Consider the following 23220-nt stretch of genomic DNA (forward strand, 5'->3'; position numbering starts at 1 on the left):
ACAAAATTACATGTGGCCGTTCCTGACTTTCAATTCAGTGATCAGGAGAAGGAGGTGGTGCCTGCCTTTTTCTTACATGGGGTATCTTCTGAATTTTGGTTACTTTTAATTTATCAAATTTGGTTATTTGTAAGTTGTCCTCATTTTATGCACTTCCTATGTTATGTCTAGTTCGTAACTTGTTCATCCAGAATAGCATAGCGATTGAACTTCTACCACATTTCTGCTACGTCTTGTGAAATATCAACTCCCAGAGGGCAAAAAAACACACACACACACACACACACACCCTCCCTCACTATGGTGCTCCTGTGTATTGTGCTTAAGATGTGAATGAGTGTGTATTGTTGGCAATACAGCCTGCTGCAAGCCTGCTGGTGTTATTGTGTATTTATTTTACTTCATGTGGCAAAAGATTGTTTTGGGTACAGTATTATAACACCAGATGAAGATAAAATTAAACTTTGTACTGTAGGTAATTTGTAATGTACAGGATTAGAAGAGACCATTGACGAGCATCCGGCTAAATCCAAAATTCCATAAATGCTATGCATCTCTCTTCCTTTTTCTTTTCTTTCCTTCTTTCCTTTTCTCTACTTCCTTTTCCCTCCCTCCTGAGTTTGCCACTTCTGCTTTCCTGGGCTGTCTGTATCATGTATTCACCACCTGTGTTAAACCTGAGCTATCTGTTTACTTTTGTCCACATGAAGTCGATGTGATTGTGTGGAACATATTTTTAATGTCCAATTTATCTACACTCCTTAGAATCTTGACTATTTGAAGAAAATCTCCAGGCACCTCTCATTTTTAGACTGTAAACATCCCCAGTTTTCTCATAGCTTAAGTGCCCAACCAAGGTATAAATTTAGTTGCCCTTTACTACACCCTTGCCAATGATGACTATGTCCCCACTGTGGCACGACAAACTGAATTGTACACAGTATGGCATATGGAGCTAGACCAGTGTATTGAACCAGCTTATTACCACATTTTATGAAGTGATATGCAAGAACATTATAACATCTGTTTATTTCACTGACCTTAACAAGTTAGGAGATAATAAATTATAAATGGTTACAGTGGGATTATCCTTTCACTGGTCTCCTAAAACTTCTATTAACTGCTTTTGAATTCCTGAAAATCTGAGATCTATTTAAAAGGTAGGCCATTGTTTGGTGTTCGAAAGCTGGTACTTGAAAATTGAATTAAGTTTTGCTTTTCAAACAAAAGTAAGTGTCTGTTTTTACTTCAAATGTAAGTAATTCATTAATACTTTGTACGTCATTCTTGTCTTGTAATCTCTACAGTACCCTTTTGGGGAAGATCCCATCCGTTCACTCCTACATGCACTTGAAAAAGAACTGCAGAAAACTACAAATACATACTGTGGAAGGATCCATCAGGTCTTTACACAACAGCTGCAGAAGAGTTTAAGAACTTTACAGGGCAAAATTTCAAGAGGAAGGTGATTTTGTTAAATCACTGTAAAGGCATTTTATTCAGAGTGCATTTTTGTCTTGAACTTCAGGGACTTGAGTTTTCACATGACCTAAATAAAGGTTTGAAGGATGTTTTTTAAATATTGAGGTGACATATGGAAGTGAAAGAGCTCACACCAAGCACTGTATTTACGTTGAAACCTCAAGGACAACTTCTGTGAATCTAATCATTATCTCACACTTGAGCACTAATTTACCTTTTTAAACATTGTTTACAGAGAAAGGAGTGTTATTATGTCATATGAAGGTATACTAGAATCGACGACAATCTGTATGAAGTGCGTTTCATTATGAAATTATGGTAATTAATCTGCAGTTAAGTGTTGCAAAGTTAACGTCAGGAGTGTCTTGTATGTTTATGACAATCAGGTCTTGATTCGTACACCGCATTAGGTGCTTTTGGTCTACTCCAAGTGTAAGCATCAGTTAGAGTCACTGTTGCGCACTGTAATACAGTGCAAAGATATCAGTACTGTGTAATTGAGTTGATTGCTTGCCTGATTATTGATAAAGAAACTGAGCAACTAAAATTAGTTCACTTTAGCCGATTGCAATCTTGCCAGCAATAAATACATACTAGGCAATATGCTATGTTGATTCCTTTATGGAACAATTTTTTTCATCTTTGCATCAATGGAATGGAATTGCTTTGTGCGATGTAGCTTCATTTTGAGTCTAAGTGCAGACAGTTTACATAGCAAATGAACAGAATATGCAGCTGAAATATGCAGACGCAAAGCTCAATAAATAACTTTCTACCCCATTTTAATACAAGTCAGTGGAGTTTGTGTTGCAGCTGATATTGCAGGAAAAACATAGCCTCCTCCATTTAAAATGATAACAGATAATCACCACCCTGGATGCATTGAAATGTATACATTGCCTCTTGTTTAGTGGATATGACATCAGGAAGTTTTGTAGGAGTCAAAGTCTTGCCCCCAGCCAGATATTTTTTGAAGGCTTTCTGGGAACCAGCATATTATGAAAATAGTGTAAATATTCAGGCTGACAGGATAAAATTGAGGTAATAATAAAGTAGTTTAGAAATATGAATAAATACTTTATTACTTGGATTTATATAGCGTCTTATCACATTGTAGAAATATCTGATTCGCACAACTACTTTTGGAGTGCAGTGATTGTTATGTAGATAAGGCGGCAGCAATTCTGCAAAAGCAGTTTACTTAAACTACTCCTGGAATTTCCTCCTTATTATAATTGCAGGAATAATATAATTTCACAATGTAGTGATTAATGTGAAAACAATAACTGGATTAGTTCATTTTTTATGCTATATTGAATTTTACTGTGATCTCACTGTTGCTTGACAAAGCCTCACCACCTCAGTGTATTGATTCTCCCTTCCCTTCTTCCCCTCTCCTCTTAACCTGAATGTGTGTCCAGTTATTGGAAACCTGCTTGTGCCACTACACTGAAGTGTTTAATGCCCAGATGGCATTGCTGATGTTGCAATTTCATAGCCTGCTGTTCTAACGATTATAGGATTCTAACTCTGAACTCAACCTCACTAAAATCGTTTGAATTAGAGTTCATTTTGAACAGTGTTTACATCTGGCTTCTTACTCTGAAGTTAACTGAATTCCAGTGTTTTTTTCTTCTTTAAAAATGTTCATTTGACCCCACTGTTAATTGAATACAAGCTGTTTAGTGACTGAGGTTTTCCTACATGAAGCTAATTGCAAATGTGCTTAATTAGAGAAAAGAAAACCCACAGCTAATCTTGCCTGACATGGCAGTCTCTTTAAAACCACTCTGGAGAGCATTCAATTTATACAGTGAAATGCCTTACTAATCTTAGGTATCACAAAAGATGGAGATAAAGGGTGTTATGTGCACTTCTTAAAAACAAAAGGAGGCAGATAAAAAATGTTTTTTTTAGCTTCGTTCTTGATATTTTGAGACTTGCCTCAAATTTAGTGGTAAATTAATTGAGAGCCACTATTTCATAAGCTTTTTAGCTTGATTGCTTATTATTTTAGTGCTTTCAGATTGAAACCTCTGGTGGAACATAGCTAATACAAGTCAGTGCCAAAAGTTATATGTAAACATGGAATTATCTACATCTAGGTGTTTTTTAATAACTGTGACATTGATTATATCCTTACAAAAAACTGTTGTTATGAATGGTAAACATTAATATGCAATGTGCATTTTTGCTGAAATAAAATTGAATATGAAATCTGGATGCGAACCATTGTACATCATATTGCCCTGGGATCATTCAAATAAGCACTGGAGCTGGGATTGTGAGAAATCAAGTTAGAAGCCTTGAGATTAAATGAGTCCTGGAGAGGTTGATCATAAATCAAAATGAGCAAGTTGGGTGTTCAGATTGTGGTTTGCTCATCCGAAGTCTGGTATGCCAGCTGTCTAAAATGCTGGAGGATGGGATAACAACAGATGGCAAAGTAGGCAAAAACTGGGTGAGAATTGAACCATGCTTGTACACTAGTGGTGTTCTGTCATCACATTCTTTTCACCACCAGCACATTACAGACTGAACCCTGCACCTTTGGCACCCAGGACCCAATGTTTTGTGAGTACCGAGAGCAGAGGTCAGATGCACAGAGCCAAAGTTGCTTTTCATACCGGCCCTCCAAATGAGATTATCAGCAGGAAAGGGGAGAGTGCCACTCTGAGATTGCAACTCTGCTTGAGAACTGCTCTCCTGGAGCGTGACCACAGTGTAAACGTGCCATAATTAGCAAGAATGGTGATTCCTGGAAGAAACTTGTGAAAAGAAGATTGTGGACTGCTCTCCTACTAGTTAAGATCACACATTAGTACTGTATTATGTTATAGAATGGATAACGTTGGAAAAGCTTTTTAGAAAGGATAGAAGGTTTTTAAATAAAAAGTCGTGAAGAACTTTTGCAAAATTGAACAAAGGTAAGATTTGTAAAGTGTTTTGTGGCTATTTAATAGCTTAACTCTCTGAACCCAGGAGTAAAGTAACAGCACACAGTATAGAGAATACATGTGCATAGTTAGTTAATCTAGGATGAGAAGACGACAACTAAAGAAGACAACACTGGCCAACATTACGACAGCCAACCTACTGAGAGGTTTTTTTATGTTTTATGTTCATATTTTAGAGGAATAGCTGAATGCTGGAAATTGCCGGTAGCACATTGAATACAAACTGTAAACTTAACCGTACTCAGCCATTGTGTAATCTTGGACATTGAGCAGAGCTCTATAATAGTGTTATTAAGTGAAACTCATCTGGTTCACTAATGCCCTTTAGGGAAGGAAACCTGCCGTGCTTACCCACTCTGGTCTATGTGTGACTCCGGACCCACAGCAATGTGGATGGTTCTTAATCGCCCTCTGAATCGTCCTAGCAAGCCACTCAGTTGTGCAATCTCACTACGAAAAGTCATAATAAGAATAAAACCCGACGGACCACCCGGCATTGGACCACTAGGCAATGGACACGACAAAGACAACCAAGCCCAATCGACCCTGCAAAGTCCTCCTCGCTAACGTCTGGAGACTTGTGCCAAAATTGGGAGAGCTGTCCCACAGACTAGTCAAGCAACAGCCTGACATAGCCATACTCACAGAATCATAACTTTAAGGCAACATCCCAGATTCTTCAATCACCATCCCTGGGTACGTCCTGTTCCACCGGCAGGACAGACCCACCAGAGGTGGCGGTACAGTGATATACAGTCGGGAAGGAGTGGCCCTGGGAGACCTCAACATCAACTCCGGACACCATGAAATCTCGTGGCATCAGGTCAAACATGGGCAAGGAAACCTCCTGCTGATTACCACCTAGTGCCCTCCCTCAGCTGATGTATCAGTCCTCCTCCATGTTGAGCACTACTTGGAGGAAGCACTGAGGGTAGCAAGGGCACAGAATGTACTCTGGGTGGGGGACTTCAATGTCCATCATCAAGAGTGGCTCGGTAGCAACACTACTGACCGAGCTGGCCGAGTCCTGAAGGACATAGCTGCCAGGCTGGGCCTGCGGCAGGTGGTGAGCGAACCAACACGAGGGAAAAACCTATTTGACTTCGTCCTCACCAATCTACCTATCGCAGATGCATCTGTCCATGACAGTATTGGTAGGAGTGACCACCGCACAGTTCTTGTGGAGACGAAGTCCCGTCTTCATACTGAGGACACCATCCAACGTGTTGTGTGGCACTACCACCGTGCTAAATGGGATAGATTCAGAACAGATCTAGCAGCTCAAAACTGGGCATCCATGAGGTGCTGTGAGCCATCAGCAGCAGCAGAATTGTATTTCAGCACAATCTGTAACCTCATGGCCCAGCATATTCCTCACTCTACCATTACCAACAAGCCAGGGGATCAACCCTGGCTCAATGAGGAGCATAGAAGAGCATGCGAGGAGCAGCACCAGGCGTACCTAAAAATGTGGTGCCAACCTGGTGAACCTACAACACAGGACTACATGCATGCTAAAAACGGAAGCAACATGCTATCGACAGAGCTAAGCGATTCCACAACCAACAGATCAGATGAAAGCTCTGCAATCCTGCCACATCCAGTCGTGAATGGTGGTGGACAATTAAACAACTAACGGGAGAAGGAGGCTCTCAACATCCCCATCCCCATCCCCATCCTCAATGATGGCAGAGTCCAGCACGTGAGTGCGAAAGACGAGGCTGAAGTGTTTGCAACCATCTTCAGCCTGAAGTGCAGAGTAGATGATCCATCTCGGCCTCCTCCCGATATCCCCACCATCACAGAAGCCAGTCTTCAGCCAATTCGATTCACTCCACATGATATTAAGAAACAGCTGAGTGCATTGGATACAACAAAGGCTATGGGCCCGACAACATCCTGGCTGTAGTGCTGAAGACTTGTGCTCCAGAACTAGCTGCGCTTCTAGCCAAACTGTTCCAGTACAGCTACAACACTGGCATCTACCCGACAATGTGGTAAATTGCCCAGGTATGTCCTGTCCACAAAAAGCAGGACAAATCCTATCCGGCCACTTACCGCCCCAACAGTCTACTCTCAATCATCAGCAAAGTGATGGAAGGAGCTATCAAGCAGCACTTACTCACCAATAACCTGCTCACCGATACTCAGTTTGGGTTCCACCAGGATCACTCTGCTCCAGACTTCATTACAGCCTTGGTCCAAACGTGAACACGAGCTGAATTCCAGAGGTGAGGTGAGAGTGACTGCCCTTGATATCAAGGCAGCATTTGACCAAGTATGGCACCAAGGAGCCCTAGTAAAATTGAAGTCAATGGGAATTGGGGGAAAACTCTCCAGTGACTGGAGTAGTACCTAGCATAAAGGAAGATGGTAGTGGTTGTTGGAGGCCAATCATCTCAGCCCCAGGACATTGCTGCAGGAGTTCCTTAGGGCAGTGTCCTTGGCCCAAACATCTTCAGCTGCTTCATCAATGACTTTCCCTCCATTATAAGGTCAGAAATGGGGATGTTCGCTGATGATTGCACAGTGTTCAGTTCCATTCACAAACCCTCAAGATAATCCTGGGGGTCACCATTTACCAGAAACTTAACTGGACCAGTCACATAAATACTGTGGCTACAAGAGCAGGTCAGAGGCTGGGTATTCTGTGGCGAGTGACTCACCTCCTGACTCCCCCAAAGCTTTTCCACCATATACAAGGCTGAAGTCAGGAGTGTGATGGCATACTCTCCACTTGCCTGGATGAGTGCAGCTCCAACAACACTCAAGAAGCTTTGACACCATCCAGGACAAAGCAGCCCGCTTGATTGGCACCCCATCCACCACCCTAAATAGTCACTCCCTTCACCACCGGCACACCGTGGCTGCAGTGTGTACCATCCACAGGATGCACTGCAGCAACTCGCCAAGGCTTCTTCGATAACGCCTCCCAAATCCGCGACCTCTACCACCTAGAAGGACAAAGGCAGCAGGCACCACCCGCACGTTCCCCTCCAAATCACACACCATCCCGACTTGGAAATATATTGCCGTTCCTTCATAGTCGCTGGGTCAAAATCCTGGAATTCCCTACCTAACAGCATTGTGGGAGAACCTTCACCACACGGACAGCAGCGGTTCAAGAAGGCGGCTCATCACCACCTTCTCGAGGGCAATTAGCGATGGGCAATAAATGCTGGCGTTGCCAGCGACGCCCATATCCCATGAACAAATTTTTTTAAAAACCAACTCTGATAAGGCTGAAATATTGTGATATACTTAAGTTACAGTTGTGTCTATGATGAGCCAGACTCGAACGATTAATAATATAGGTTAAAGTACTTAAATAGTCAGTGCTTAATGTTGTGATGGTATTAGTTATGTTAGCACAGATATTGTTAAAGTAGAATTAGTTAATGCATTTTCCATACCAGATTGCCACTATTTTTCTATTTTAAAGTGAGGCAAGAGTGATTGCCCTTGACTTCAAGGCAGCATTTGACTGAGTGTGGCACCAAGGAGCACTAGTAAAACTGAAGTCAATACAGATCAGGGAGAAAATTCTCCAGTGGCTTGAGTCATACCTGGCACAAAGGAAGATGGTAGTAGTTGTTTGAAGCTGATCATCTCAGCCACAGGACATCTCTACAGGAGTTCCTCAAGGCTGCAACCTAGGCCTAGCTATCTTCATCTGCTTCATAAATGACTTTTCCTGCATCAGAAGGTCAGAAGTGGGGCTGTTTGCTGACGATTGCACCATGTTCAACACCATTCACAATTCCTCAGATAATGAAGTAGTCCATGTCTGTATGCAGCAAGACCTGGACAATATCCAAGCTTGAGCTGATATGTGGCAAGTAACATTTGCACCACATAAGTGTCAGGTAATGACCATCTCCAACAAGAGCAATCACTCTCACCTCACCTTAAAATAGAAAAATAGTGGCATTCTGATATGGAAAATGCATTATCATCACCAAATCCCTCACCATCGACATCCTGGGGTCACCATTGACCAGAAACTGAACTGCATCATCACAGCCAAGGCTGATCCAGTCTTCACCCATAATGCACACACGTGCATTTCCAGCACAGTTCATTGGATAGTGATTAGAAGCATGGCTGATTGCCCCGTCCCTAACCCAGGGGTGCTGAGGCCAATTATGGTGCCTCTGCCATCATAGTTGGGAATTAAACCTGGGACCTTCCTGATTTGTATGGCTCAATTCCACATTAGATAAACTTATTGAACCAAGGGGACAAGCATAAATTTATTTTTTAAACAAGGTGGTACCTTGCATTGTATTTAGAGCACTGGCCAGACCTCATATTTGTAATATTGTTTTAGGTGCCTCCCTTAGGAAAGACATACTGGTCTTGAAGGAAGTTCAGCAACAATTCATCTAAATGATACCTGGAATAAAGGGACTTGTTCATGATGAGAGACTGGGTAAATTTAGATTAAATTTCCTGGCAATGAGTTTGAGGTAATCCAATTGAGGTGTTTAAAATAATAAAGGGAATTGATGAGGTAAATAGGAAATGACTCTTCCCTCTGGTTGAGGAATCCAGAACAAGGGGTATAATCAAATTACAACTACTCTGGTTGATGACTAATTTAAGGAAAAACTTCACACAAACAGTTGTCAGAATGTGGAATGCACTGCCCTCGAAAGGTATAAATGCAGAATCAATTGAGGTATTTAGAAAGGAAATAGACGCTCACCCGAGAAGTAAGGGTATTAAGTCATTTGAAGAAAGGGTGGGAAATTGAAGTTAAAATGATGAACAGCTGTCACGGCTAACAAAATGGCAAAGCAGACTCATTGGACTGAAAGTTCTAACCCTGTTCTTATAGCAGAAATGTTTATACATTGGTAATTTGAAAGGACAAACTTGTATTTCATATAGTGCGTTTCATGATCTCAGGATATCCCAAAGCGCTTCACTGCCGATGAATGAATTACTTGTGAAGTGTAGTCACTTGTTATGTAGGGAAGCACGGTAGCCAATTTGTACAATGCAAGGTCCCACAAACAGCAATGAGATAAATCACCAGATATCTGTGTTTGGTGGTGTTGGTTGAGGGATAAATGTTGGTCAGGACACCAGGAGAACTGCCCTGCTCTTCTTTGAATCATGTGGGATGTTTTACGTTCACCTGAGCAGGCAGATGGGGCCTCGTTTTCACGTCCCATCCAAACAACGCCACTCTGACAGTGCAGCACTCCCTCAGTACTGCATTGAATTGTCAGCCTAGAATATGTGCTGAAGTTTCTGGAGTGGGATTTCGCCCACAAGCGTTCTGACACAGGCGAGAGTGCTACCACTGAGCCAATACCGACATTTGTTCATATGTGACTTGACTGATATATCTTTCGAGATCATGGAAAGTAGACTTAAGCTTAATGGTTTATCTTGCATTGTACTAGAAACATAGAATGTTATGACACAGAAGTAGGCGATCCATCTCATTAAATCTGCAGCATAAACCCCCTATTCTAATCCCAGTCTCTTGCTTGCTCCCCATAATCTTTAAGATTGCTTTTTTTCAAGCAACTAATCACCTTTTAAAAGCATTTAGGGGCTCTGCACAAACAATGACGTGGCAGAGAATTCCAAATTCTAGCTAGCCACTGCATAGATAATTTTTTCCCAACCTCCCCATTATTTTCATAGAATCATAAAAAGGTTACAGCGCGGAAGGAGGCCATTTGGTTCGTCGAGTCCGTGCCGACTCTATGCAAGAGCAGTCCAGTTAGTCCCACTTACCCGCCCTATCCCCGTAGCCCTGCAATTTTTTTCCTTTCAAGTACTTACCCAGTTCCCTTTTGAAAGCCATGATTGAATCTGCCTCCATCGCCCCCTCTGGCAGTGCATTCCAGATCCTAACCACCCGCTGTGTAAAATAAGTTTTTCCTCATGTCACCTTTGGTTCTTTTGCCAATCACCTTAAATCTATGCCCTCTGGTTCTTGACCCTTCTGCCAGTGGGAACAGTTTCTCTCTATCTACTCTGTCTAGAACCTTTATGATTTTAAATACCTCTATCAAATCTCCTTGCAACCTTCTCGGTTCCAAGGAGAACAACCCCAGCTTCCCCAGTCTATCCATGTAACTAAAGTCCCTCATCCCTGGAATCATTCTGGTAAATCTCTTCTGCACCCTCTCATCTTCACATCTTTCCTAAAGTGTGGTGCCCAGAACTGGACACAGTTGTGGCTGAACCAGTGTTTTATAAAGGTTCATCATGACTTCATTGCTTTTGTACTTTATGCCTTTATTTATAAAGCCCAGGATCCCTTATGTTTTTTTAATCGCTTTCTCAACATGCCCTGCCACCTTCAACGATTTGTGTACATATACCCCTTGATCTCTTTGTTCCTGTACCCCTTTTAGAATTGTGCCTTTTAGTTTATATTGCCTCTCCTCATTCTTCCTACTGAAATGTATCACTTCGCATTTTTCTGCGTTAAATTTCATCTGCTATGTGGCCGCCCATGCCACCAGCCTGTCTATATCCTCTTGAAGTCTATCACTATCCTCCTCACTGCTTACTACACTTCCAAGTTTTGTGTCATCTGCAAATTTTGAAATTGTGCTCTGTGCACCAAGTCCAAGTCATTAATATATATCAAGAAAAGCAGACCCCTGGGCAACACCTCTGTACATCTCCCTCCAGTCCGAAAAACAACCATTCACCACTACTCTGTGTCCTGTCACTTGGCCAATTCTGTATCCATGCTGCTACTGCCCCTTTTATTCCATGGGCTTCAATCTTAATGACAAGCCTATTATGCAGCACTTTATCAAAAGCCTTTTGAAAGTCCATATACACCACATCAACCACATTGCCCTCATTGACACTCTCTGTTACCTCATCAAAAAAACTCTACCGAGTTGGTTAAACACGATTTGCCTTCAACAAATCCGTGCTGGCTTTCCCTAATCAATCCAAACTTGTCCAGGTGACTGCTAATTCTGTCCCAGATTATCGTTTCTAAAAAGTTTCCCCACCACCAAAGTTAAACTGACTGGCCTGTAGTTGCTGGGTTTATCCTCACAGTCTTTTTTGAACAAGGGTGTAACATTTGCAATTCTGTGGTCCTCTGGCACCACCCCCATATCTAAGGATGATTGGAAGATTATAGCTAGTACCTCCGCAATTTCCACCCTTACTTCCCTCAGCAACCTAGGATGCATCCCATCCGGACATGATGACGTATTTACTTTAAGTACAGCCAGCCTTTCTAGTACCTCTTCTTTATCAAGTTTTAGCCCATCCAGTATCTCAACTACATCTTCCTTTACTGAGACTCTGGCACCATCTTCTTCCTTGGTAAAGACAGATGCATAGTTCTCATTTAGTACTTTGGCCATGCCCTCTGCTTCCATGAGTAGATCTCCTTTTTGGTCCCTAATTGGTCCCACTCCTCCTCTTACTACCCATTTACTGTTTACATGCCTATAGAAGACTTTTGGATTCCCTTTTATGTTGGCCGCCAGTCTATTCTCACACTCTCTCTTTGCCCCTCTTATTTCCTTTTTCGTTTCCCCTCTGATCTTTCTATATTCAGCCTGGTTCTCACTTGTGTTATCAACCTGACATCTGTCATACGCCCCTTTTTTCTGCTTCATCTTACTCTCTATCTCTTGTGTCATCCAGGAAGTTCTGGCTTTAGTTACCCTACCTTTCTCCCTCGTGGGAATGTACCTAGACTACCCGAACCATCTCCTCCTTAAAGGCTGCCCATTGTTTGATTACAGTTTTACCTGCTAATCTTTGATTCCAGTTTACCTGGGCCAGATCTATTCTCATCCTGCTGAAATTGGCCCTCCTCCAATTGAGTATTTATACTTTAGAGTGGTCCATGTCCTTTTCCATAGCTATTCTAAACCTTATGATACTATGATCGCTGTTCCCTAAATGTTCCCCCACTGACACCTGCTCCACTTGGACTGCCTCATTCCCCAGAACCAGATCCAGCAATGCCTCTTTCCTCATTGGGCTGGAAACGTACTGGTCAAGAAAGTTCTCCTGAACACACTTCAAAAATTCCTACCCCTCTTTGTCCCTTATATTATTACTATCCCATTCTATATTAGGATAGTTGAAGTCCCCATTACCACTACTCTATGGCTTTTGCACCTCTCTGTAATTTCCCTGCAAATTTGCTCCTCTATATCCGTATAAATACACCCAGTAGTGTAATGGCACCTCTATTGTTTCTTAACTCTAACCAAATAGATTCTGTCCTTGACCCTTCCAGGACATCTTTTCTCTCCAGGACTGCAATATTCTCCTTAATCAATACTGCCCCCCCCCCACCCCCCCCTTTCTTTCCTTCCCTATCTTCCCTGTACACCTTGTATCCAGGAATATTTAGTACCTAATCCTGCCCTATTTTGAGTCAGGTCTCCGTTATAGCCACATCATCATATTTCCATGTGGCTATTTGCACTTGCAGCTCACCAACCTTGTTTGGTGACTTACTTTAATTGCGCCCTTATTGCTGTTTCATCACTCTAAACAATCCACCGCTATTTACCTTGTCATGACCCTTCAGTATATTGAAGACCTCGATTAAGTCATTCTTCAACCTTCGTATCTCTCGTAAAAATAGCCCTAATTTCTCGACTCTCTTCAAAACTATAACCCTTCATCCATGGTAACATTCATTGAATCTGCACTATATTTTTTCCATAGTTTTTACATCCTTCCTAAAATAGAGTGCCCAAGACTGTACACAATACTCCAACTGCAGCCCAACTAAAATATGTGCCTCTCAATGCAAAACCAAGACCTTCTTTACTTGAGCCATCGTCCTTAATGACCTGTGAATCCGCACACTAAGGATTGCGGTTTAGAATTTTACTGTTATAGGTGCAATTCCTTTCCCTAATATTACATTGAACTTGATCCACCCATCCTACCAGCCTAGCTATGTCCTCTTGTAGTTTTTTTTTCACACCTTGTCACAATTTGCCGTATCCCTCAATTTGTATGACCACAGCAAATTTCCTCAATCCTAAACTCAGATCATTTATGTATATAGTAAATAAGAGTGGTCCCAACATAGATGCCTGTGTAACACCACTCACCACATCTTTCCAGTCCAAGAAACTTCTCCTTACCCTTACCCTCTGTTTTCTGCCCTCCAACCACCTCTATCCATCTGTTGTTTTTGATTTGTCCCCCCTCAGGAAAATAAACCTTGTATAGCCAATTGCATCTTTACAGCCTTGATTAGTCTTCTTTCCAACTCCAAAAACAATTAAGCCAAAGTTGAACATAATGCTCCTGATTAAGATGTGAACGCTTTAAAATTAACACTACCAGCTCTTATGTTTTTATGGAACAAGTTTTAAATATATTAATATTTATTTCAACCAGGAAGGAAGTTATGTTGAACCTTATAAGATACTAGTTCAGCCACAACTGGAGTATTGTGTCCAATTCTGGGCACCATCCTTTAGGAAGGATCTGCAGGCCTTAGAGGGGGTGCTGAAAAGATTTCCTAAAATGGTTCCAGGGATGAGGGACTTCAGTTACGTGGATAGACTGGAGAAGCTGGGGTTGTTCTCCTTACATCAGAGAAGGTTAAGAGGAGATTTGATAGAAGTGTTCAAAATCATGAAGGGTTTAGATGAAGTAAGTAAAGGGAAACTGTTCCCATTGGTGGAAGGGTCGAGAACCAGAGGATACAAATTTAAGGTGAATGGCAAAAGAACCAAACGCGACATGAGGAAAAACTTTTTTACACAGCAAGTAGTTATGATCTGAAATGCACTGCCTGAAAGGGTGGTGGAAGCAGAATCAATCGTGGCTTTCAAAAAGGAATTGGATAAATATCTGAAGGGAAAAAATTTGCAGGACTACATGGAAAGAGCGGGGGAATGGGACTAACTGGATTGCTCTCACAACGAGCCGACATGGGCTTGATGGGCCGATTGGCCTCCTTCTGCGCTGTAACCATTCTATGATTCCATCTAGTCACATTCCCCTTAATTCCATGTGCCATTAGTCTCTTTTAATGCCGTAGCAAATGCTTCTTGAAAATCTGTATTGAAACCACATTCACTGCATTTCCTTTATCCATCCTCTGTTATTTCTTACAAGAATTCTATAAGGCTGGTCGAGCATCACCGTAGGAAGAAATCCGTGCTGACTGGCCTTGGTTAACTGTTGCATCTCCAAGTACTTGGTAATTTTCATAACAGAGGATGGAGGATGGAGAATGAAGTAAGACTCCATGGCCTATAATTTCCTTGCTTACTCTGGGTTTTTTTTGAAGAGAGGAGTCACATTTGCCTCTGTCCAGTCCTCTGGCGCAATTTTCCTTTCCACAGAATTTTGGGAAATGATCATAGAGCCACCAATATTTTTTTCTCTAGCTTCCCTTAGGATTCTATGGATATGAACCATAAGGTCCCTGTGGGATGTCGTTTTTATGTTTGATTAACTTTTTAACTACCATTTCTCCTTGAACAGTAACTACCGCTAACTGTTATACACCTACCTCTGATGGTTCTGCAATCCTAATAACTATCTCCAGAGTGTAAACTGAGGTCAAGTTTGAATATCATTACAGAGCTTCTGGATGCAGCCAGGACCTGTTTAGATATATGCCAGTGAGCAGTGTTTTGAATCTAACACCAGCCGGTACATTAAGTAGCTAGTGCTGTATAGGAGGCTCTATAATTAAGGTAAAACCAGGTGCAACATAAGGCAGATAAAATTAAGTCCTGACTGCATCTAAAGGCTCTGTAATTATTTTAAAACTGGATGTAAGACAGGCTAAACTAATACTTAAAATAGCACTCAATGAGATGCCAGAGGGTTATTTCATGTTGAATGGGTTTGTGACCCTTCTGAAATGATGATGATTATTAATTAAAGTTCTGTCCATTTAATCTGAGTTCAAAATCCATTTAAGACTGTATTTGCTCAACAGGCACTGATTTTGAATTTCAGGATGTGTTCAATAGATGCAATTACCTATTATAAGTGGAGCCAACTGCGACTAAATCTTCATTTACACTGCTTCTTTATAACCTTTTTCAGTTCACACTCAAGAAATCCAGCAGTCTAGTGTGATGATGGCCTTTTCTTCAGAGTAAATGCATACAGACAGCATGCACTGCAGTTTTATGATGTTATACTGCACACAATAGATTAATCAGTCATGTAGTCAACACCAAGCAAATGTGGCCAAACTTTATTGATTGGGAAATGATCGTCTAATCAGAATTTTTTTTAAACAAGTTGCTGCTATCATTAGATATCTATTTGAATGTAGGAGCTATAATCCCACTGTAGATCTTGAAGCCTTTGCAGTCTGTTTTATGTTGCAATAACATGCAGTAGTAGCATTGGTTGTGAATTGCTTCAGAGGAGCAATGACAACTTGATTTCAAAACTATTAAATTTTCACTGTATAAAAAATATTGTAGAAGTATGAGATGATATTGGAATACCTTAAACAATTTACTGTCTGCACTCAAAGTAAAGGATGATAATACCGGAGATGGAACATTTTACCACATTTTAAATATTAACATTACCTGACAGTAAGATGTTTGGAATAATCGAATGACCGTAAGCCTGTTTTGAATAATTGATCTCGTTTTACAGTCGGTAATAAACTTGAACAAAAATCTGTTATCTCCCACTTCATGTATTGTCTGGCAGTTTATGGACGTGCGTCAGATGAATTTACAACCAGTGGTTAAACTGTGTAATGGAGGTCACTGTATCCTTTTATAATGCAGACCCCAATCTACATGCTGCTATTTGTTCAAACACTGTCGGATACTTTATGACCAGCCTGCCTTTCACTCTTGCTTCTGTTTTGCTAGAGGTGTCATGGACATAATCATGAAAATACTGGATCCACACCTCCATTCTGGTTTGATTTATACAGTAGATCTGATCTCGCAACACGTGGTGCCCCCTGTCAAGTCCACTAGCTGTATAAAACCTCTGGAAACCAGGGCCCACACAATGTTTTATTTATACAATAGCAAAGCTCAAATATATTTTAGAAAATTGGTTTACAATCAAAAAATGAATTAAACTAATGACTGGCAATATTCTGGATTGAGTCACAGTGCAATGTCAGAGTTGGGCGAGGTCAGTCAGTTGTGCAGATGGCGCAAATGTTATAGGGACTGTCGTGGAATGTGGGCATGTAGCCTGGGACAGTAGTAGTTTGTTATTCATTCTCAGGATGTGGTCGTCACTGGCAAGGCTGGCGTTTATTGCCCATCCCTAGTTGCCCTTGAGACGGTAGTGGTTGGTCTTTTTCTAGCAGTTTGTTACAACTGAGTGGCTTGCTAGAGCACTTCAGAGAACAGTTAAGAGTCAGCCACATTGGTGTGGGTGTAGGTGTTCCCTTTGATTTCTTACAATTGCAACATTTTGTTTTTGTATATTTTCATAAATTTAATGAAGATGAGCTATTTGTGTGATGGGATGTATACGATTTAATAAGGGCTTCCTGCCACCGCCGCCACCACCCCCCCCCCTGCCAAAAGTGTCTTTAATTGAATTTCAGTTGCTTACTTTGGTTTTCTGAATAGAGCAAATGTTCCAGTGTGAAATTTGATTATGTGGCACAACATCTAGCTTGCCGTATTAGAAAGTGGAGTCACACTGCTTATGAGACCACAGCCATTGTATAATTAACTCATACCGTGCCCCGTTTATATTGTCACTCAGGCTGGAGCAGGCTCTGCGTCTGCACCTATCGAGCTCACAGTGTACAATTAATGTAAACTTGACAAATTTGTACACTCCGAATCGGTCCTGGCACAAACGAGGCCTACCTCTCGGGGCTAATTTGGAAACAGTATTGTGTAAACTGTCAGTGGATTCGCTACTGAATTAACCATTGAAAAATGTGCATGACCTGGAGCCAGCTGGAGAAGCTGGATTAGGATGAAGAATGGCCTAATCAGGGACTTGGGCTAACCCTGGGGCACAAAACTCTCTCACTGCTTACTTTGTTTAGAATGCAGGGCAAAACTCCCCAACTTCATTAAGTTGACAACAAGCTACACATTTTATTTACTTGGGTTAAAACAATGTTTTATAATGACAAGAGTGAAAAATAACTTGTGATTTGTACAGGCACTGCAAACAGTCTGTTGACTTTTATACATGATGTTGTTTAACATCCACCTGAACAGGCAGACGGGTCTTGTTTTAAAGTCTCACCCAAAAGAAATTGGGCCAGAATTTGCTATAGCAGGGCATCTAATTGCATCTGCCGTTAGTTAGACTTGCCCCTACACTGTTCAGCTGAAAAAATGTTTGCCCATAAAGTTGCTGAAAGTGTGAGCTGATAACGGTGCAGCGGGAGAAACCGGGCATTTGGGACCTGAGTGAACAGGGCAACCAAGAGGGTATCTCCTTAACCAATGAGATTTAAGGTTTGGGAAATAAACACAGGAAGGACTGAGAAGAAGGGTGAATTAAAGGGGGTGAATTCAATGTCAAATCAGGTACTGAAAGAGAAATAAAAAGGGGGAAAGAAAGATTAGATTAAGTGAGAGAGAGAGAGAAAAGAGACAGAAAGGAAAAGTAAGAAAAAAAAATTAAATTTAAAATTTGACATTTTTAAAATCGCCCCCTAAAATTCAAAACCTGAAGGACTTGTAATAGTTAATTTTCGGTGCCAAAGAGGTTGACTGGCAGTCATCAACTCTTATCACGTTAAAAGGGTGCTTACGCTTGTAAGAACAAGAATTATCTACCTCTGACAAGTTTAAAGAGGAATGCATGGGTAAATACAACAAGTTCCTAAAAAAAAAAAGGGAGGCTAAGAGTGAGATGCCATTTTCGCAAAGCTAACAGCAGAGCAGTGAAACTTGGACAGCAACATTTGGATATTTACATTTAACCATACACCTGCTCCTCGCCTGAAGTTACTGTACCATTTACCCATAAATAATGGTGAGCACCATTAGCCTTGTTGTTATTTTGACAGCAAATTCTGGCCCAATTACCTTTGACTATGAAGCTCACTCTCAGTACTGCACTGAAGTATCTGCTTAGATTTCTTCTCAAGTCCTGGAGTGGGGCTTGAACCCACGACCTTTAGGCTCCTAGGTGGGAGTGCTAAATATTGGACCAAGCTGACACAGATGGAAGGGAAGAGAAGAGAGTTACAGAAAGTGTGAGCCAACAACAAGGAGAAAAAGATGGTGAGATGGACACCACAACGAGAAAAACGTGTGACCGCCATAGAGAAAAAGGTTGGAAGATAAAAACAGACAGAGTGACACAAAAAGAACTGGAGAGTAGGAAAGAAGAAGATACAAGGAGAGAGAGAGACAGAATGTATTTTGTCTATAGAACATCAGTTATATTGTGATAAACTGTTGCATGGTGTAATGCTTCTATCATTAAAGTAGAGTAGCCTGTGACTCACCATGAGCAACGCCATGGCAGATCTATTAAGACTGTACGGTCTGAAATACCTGGAGTGCCCAAGTATTGTTTCAGACGCTGAGCAGCTACATCCAATGGATGCTTCAGGAAGGTTTGCTTCAAAAAGTCAGCCAATGCAATCGATTTGTTTCTGCAAGCTCGAGATCAGTCCGAGAACCTCGCTTTGTTCTTGCAGTGCACTCTTGCAGTCTTAGATGGTCATGAAATAAAAAGGATTGTGCTGCCAAGCCTTTATTATCCTTTATTAAAGGGTATCACTAATCCATCTGGTGGTGGTTTAGATGTGGCTTGGTCCTTAAATAAAAATGATGACTTTAATCTCATACCACAAAGATTAAATTCAAAGTATCTCTTAATCAAAATTGCCCCCTTGGAGTCACTTTGCCCTTTTGCATTATATTTGATTTTATTAAATTATTCTTTCCCACTTTTGCCCTTTTGCATTGTATTTGATTTTATTAAATTATTCTTTCCCACTTTTGCCCTTTTGCATTGTATTTGATTTTATTAAATCATTCTTTTCTTGTGGATGAATCGATATCTGTAGTAAAATAGCAGCACTGCAGAATGAAGCAGCAGTGACATTTTTATAAATGTTTATTTGTATTAGAAAGATCACATCCTGCACGGAGTAATGATAAAACTGGGCTGCTATGCCTATATCTTGTTGGTTCTCAGTTTGCTGGCTGATGAAGATATTTCAACCTTAAGTCAACCAACCTCTACCAAGTGTAGTACCAACTAACCTCTTCTATTAATTGCGATACGAACAGGATTAGTGTTACAAATCATAGACATGCTAGTTTAAGTCATGATATTGTTCGTATTCAACAACAACTTGCATTTATACAGCACCTGTAGCATAGTAAAATGTCCCAAGGTACTTCACAGGAACGTAATCAGATAAAAAAAATTGACACTGAGAAGGAGACATTAGGACAGGTGACCAAAAGCTTGGTCGAAGAGGTAGGCTTTAAGGATGTCTTAGAGGAGAGAGAGGCGGAGAGGTTAAGGGAGGGAATTCCAGAGCTTGGGGCCTAGACAGTCATGGATGCACACACAGTAAGTAGGGTATGTGTGTGAGGAGCAGTCTGGTAACTCAAGCAGTTGAACATTAGACTCCCAAAAGGACAGGTCCAAGTTAGAATCCCAGCTTTCTTCCTTCAGTAGGAAAATAATTTTCCTTATTCATTTGCGCAAATATAAAAGTTGTCAGGGTAATAACCTTTTGGAAGGCACAAGGAAATTGTTTGAGTTTCATTTAGTGTCTCAGCTTCTGATTAGTATAAGCAGGGCTTTATTTCCATGACAGCTAGTTGAACTGGACTCATGTTCAGTTTTCCAGAAGCGCTCAAGTTTTTTGTCTTCATGGGTCACTTATTTGCATACTACATATAAAGTATAAATTAATATTCCCATTAATTTTCAAATGTTTCCAAGGTGCAGATAGTAACAGTTTTGGGTATTCTGATTATCCAACCAATGCACTATGTACAGCCCTTCCCAAATCTCCAGGTCCATGTAATTTAAACAGGACAAGCCAGCATGTAAGAAGTATAAAGTGCAAATGGGACTAAGTTGCCCATTCATGCGCTGGATTTTCCAGGGCTCACAGGCCATTCCTGAGTTTTGCAAATCACACCGCTGACTATTAACACTGGGATTGTGAAAAAAGGAAGCCATTTTAGACAGGTCTCGAGACAAATGATTGAAGCTTGTCACTTGATTAGTCAGCCACAGGGATTTTGCTTATCAACATCACACACCTGGTCGTTTAGATTTCGCAATGCTGTCCTAGAGGCATCAGAGAATTGATCCTGCTCCTGCTGGACTATTTGTCACAGGACATGTGATAATTTCCACAGATATGGGCAGAAATGCAATTGACACATTGACATTGATGAAGGAATACCAGTGGGAGAAAGCATTGAGGATAGTTTTTGATTAACTTAATGTTTTCAGAATTTGTGCTTTGACTTGCAATATTATTTCAGATGCCACACAAAAAGATTGGGGGAATTGCTCAAAGGATAAGTGATTCAAATCTTGTCATGAAAGAAACAACTTAATCAAAACAGCACTTGAAATTTTTTAACCCTTTGCATTATATTTAATTGTATTAAGTTATTCTAATTGTCTGGATGAAATTAATATCCTTAGTAAAAACTTGGCTTTGCAGAATGGCCCAATAGTGAAGTCTTTTCTTTGTGGTATTATAATGTGGTGCTCTGCACAAGCAATTGGAAAGACTATTGCTTCATGTTAAGGTGCTTTTACAATGGCATTTGGTTATTTTGACTTGTGGCATCGGTGCACATGCTCCCTGTGTTTTCGTTGTTAAAACCAGCTTCCTTATCCCAGCAGAAGAATCGTAGACCCACGTTTTAGTTGCAAACTATATTAGACTAAGTGTAAAATCACCTTTAAACAGGCTTACGAAGAACTCTTCCGAACATGCAGTGCAGCCGGTTTTCCTGGGCTGCACCAGAGGTGCAGGTGGCGGGAGCTGGTCAAACAATCTGATCCGTGACCTCCTGCTCCCAATTTACTGTGCACCGTGATGTGAGATTTCTGGGGGAGGGGGGTGCAGGATGATGCTGTGCTCTGAGCTCACGTGAACTGCAGCAACCACCACTTATCTAGCGCCTTTAACATAGAAAGCATCTCAAGGTGCTTTACAGAGGGAGGGGGGTTAATATAGGTGTGGGCCATGGAAGGAGAGATTAGGAGGGATGACCAAAAGCTTGGTCAGAAAAATGGGTTTTGAGAAGGCTTTTAGAGGTGGACAGAGAAGATTGAGAAAGAGAGGTTTAGGGAGGAAGTTTGAGAGTGTAGGGCTGAGGCTTCAACAACAGCTTGCATTTATATAGCGCCTTTAATGTAGGAAAACACCCCAAGGCAGTTTATAGGAGTGTAATCAGACATCGAGCCAAAGGAAGAGATATTAGGAGAGGTGACTAAAAGCTTGGTCAAAGAGGTAGATTTTAAGGAGTGTCTTAAAGGAGGAGAGAGAGAGGTGGAGAGGCATAGAGGTTTAGGAAGGAAATTCCAGAACTTAGGCCCGAGATGGCTGAAGGCACGGCCGCTAACAGTGGGGCGAATGGAGTGGGGGATGCACAATAAGTCAGAGTTGGAGGAACGTAGAGATCTCGGAGGGTTGTAAGATTGGAGGAGGTTACAGAGATGGGATGGGGAGAGGCCACGGAGGGATTTGAACACAAAGATGAGAATTTTAAAATCGTAGTTTGGTGGACCCAGAGCCAATGCAGCTCAGTGAGCACAGGAGCGATGGGTGAGCAAGACTTGGTGCAGGTTAGAATACAAGCAGCAGAGTTTTGAATGAACTGAAGTTTACGGAGGGTGGAAGATGGGGGGCCGGCCAGGAGAACAATGGAACAGTGAAGGGAGGAGGGGATTCAGAAAAGGCCAGAGTCGGAGGGCCAGAGAGTGTGGGAGGGGTTGTAGAGAAAAATCTACCTAATCCTGTCTGAGTTATGGGAGCCAGTGCCTGATAATTCTGTAGATAAGGTAGGAGCATGGTGCCTTTGCAAAACAGCATCCTGAACCGAGCATACAGACACATGTGATTGGTTCTTCATGTCCTGCGCACATTGTGTTGCAATGTGATATTTCTAGGTTGCCCCTAGCCTGTTTTTGATGGCCTTACATTAACACTAGAGCATGGCCTCAGTATAAATACAGGAGAGTATTGCTTTGGTGTCCTTCATGCTGGACCTGATGTCCTGGACCCTAAAGACAAAAACAAGTACAGTTAAACAGCTATACGAAAGCACACGGACTGCAGCATACATAAAGCCATCCTGGACCCTATCTCCTCCTCCCTGCCCCCTATAGTGTGTACCTACATCTTGTGTTCGTTCTCCTTCCCTCCCAAACACACACACATGCAAGTACACAGTTATGCAAGGGGGCGATTTTCCTTTTTAGCACTTGGGCATAATGTACTGGGCTGGGTGGAGTGCAAAGAGGAACATCAGGCAGGGGGGGGTCAGGGTGTTGGGGGGGGGGGGGGCGGGATTTGCATGCCCGTGACGTGTACTGTCTGATTATCCGTCCATTTAAAGAGGATAATCTGCCCCATTGAGTTCAGAGCAAGGTCGCTTTCTTTTAATGAGCAGCTTACTGCTAAGTGACAATTGTGAGTAAATTTTTCACCTGTGAATCTCATCTAAATAAATAGCCAAGCTCTGGGCCCAGCTCAGTTGCCTGGAATTGATGTTCACTTTCTGCCTCGCCAGTAAGAGGGCAACAGTTAATGTGCAGTCTTTTAAGAGTTTATACTTGCTAGTCACTGTATAGACCCCCCCCCCCCCCCACTTCCAGC

General features: G+C 41.6%; 1 protein-coding gene across 3 annotated transcripts in view; it reads left to right on the forward strand.

Annotated features, from left to right (window-relative positions):
• Window positions 1-23220, forward strand: part of gxylt1b (glucoside xylosyltransferase 1b) — a 93453-nt gene that overhangs the window by 58314 nt on the left and 11919 nt on the right. For 2 of the 3 annotated variants that reach the window (XM_067999880.1, XM_067999881.1), the window contains one exon: window positions 1308-3703. The exons of the other annotated variant lie outside the window; for it this stretch is intronic. In XM_067999880.1, coding sequence (XP_067855981.1) covers window positions 1308-1469 — 162 coding nt within the window. In that variant the 3' untranslated portion in view covers window positions 1470-3703. Of the gene's footprint in view, window positions 1-1307; window positions 3704-23220 lie in introns of those variants that run through there. 3 annotated transcript variants of the gene reach the window in all.

The sequence above is a fragment of the Heptranchias perlo genome, chromosome 18 (genome assembly GCF_035084215.1).
Source record: "Heptranchias perlo isolate sHepPer1 chromosome 18, sHepPer1.hap1, whole genome shotgun sequence".
NCBI classification, from domain to species: domain Eukaryota; kingdom Metazoa; phylum Chordata; class Chondrichthyes; order Hexanchiformes; family Hexanchidae; genus Heptranchias; species Heptranchias perlo.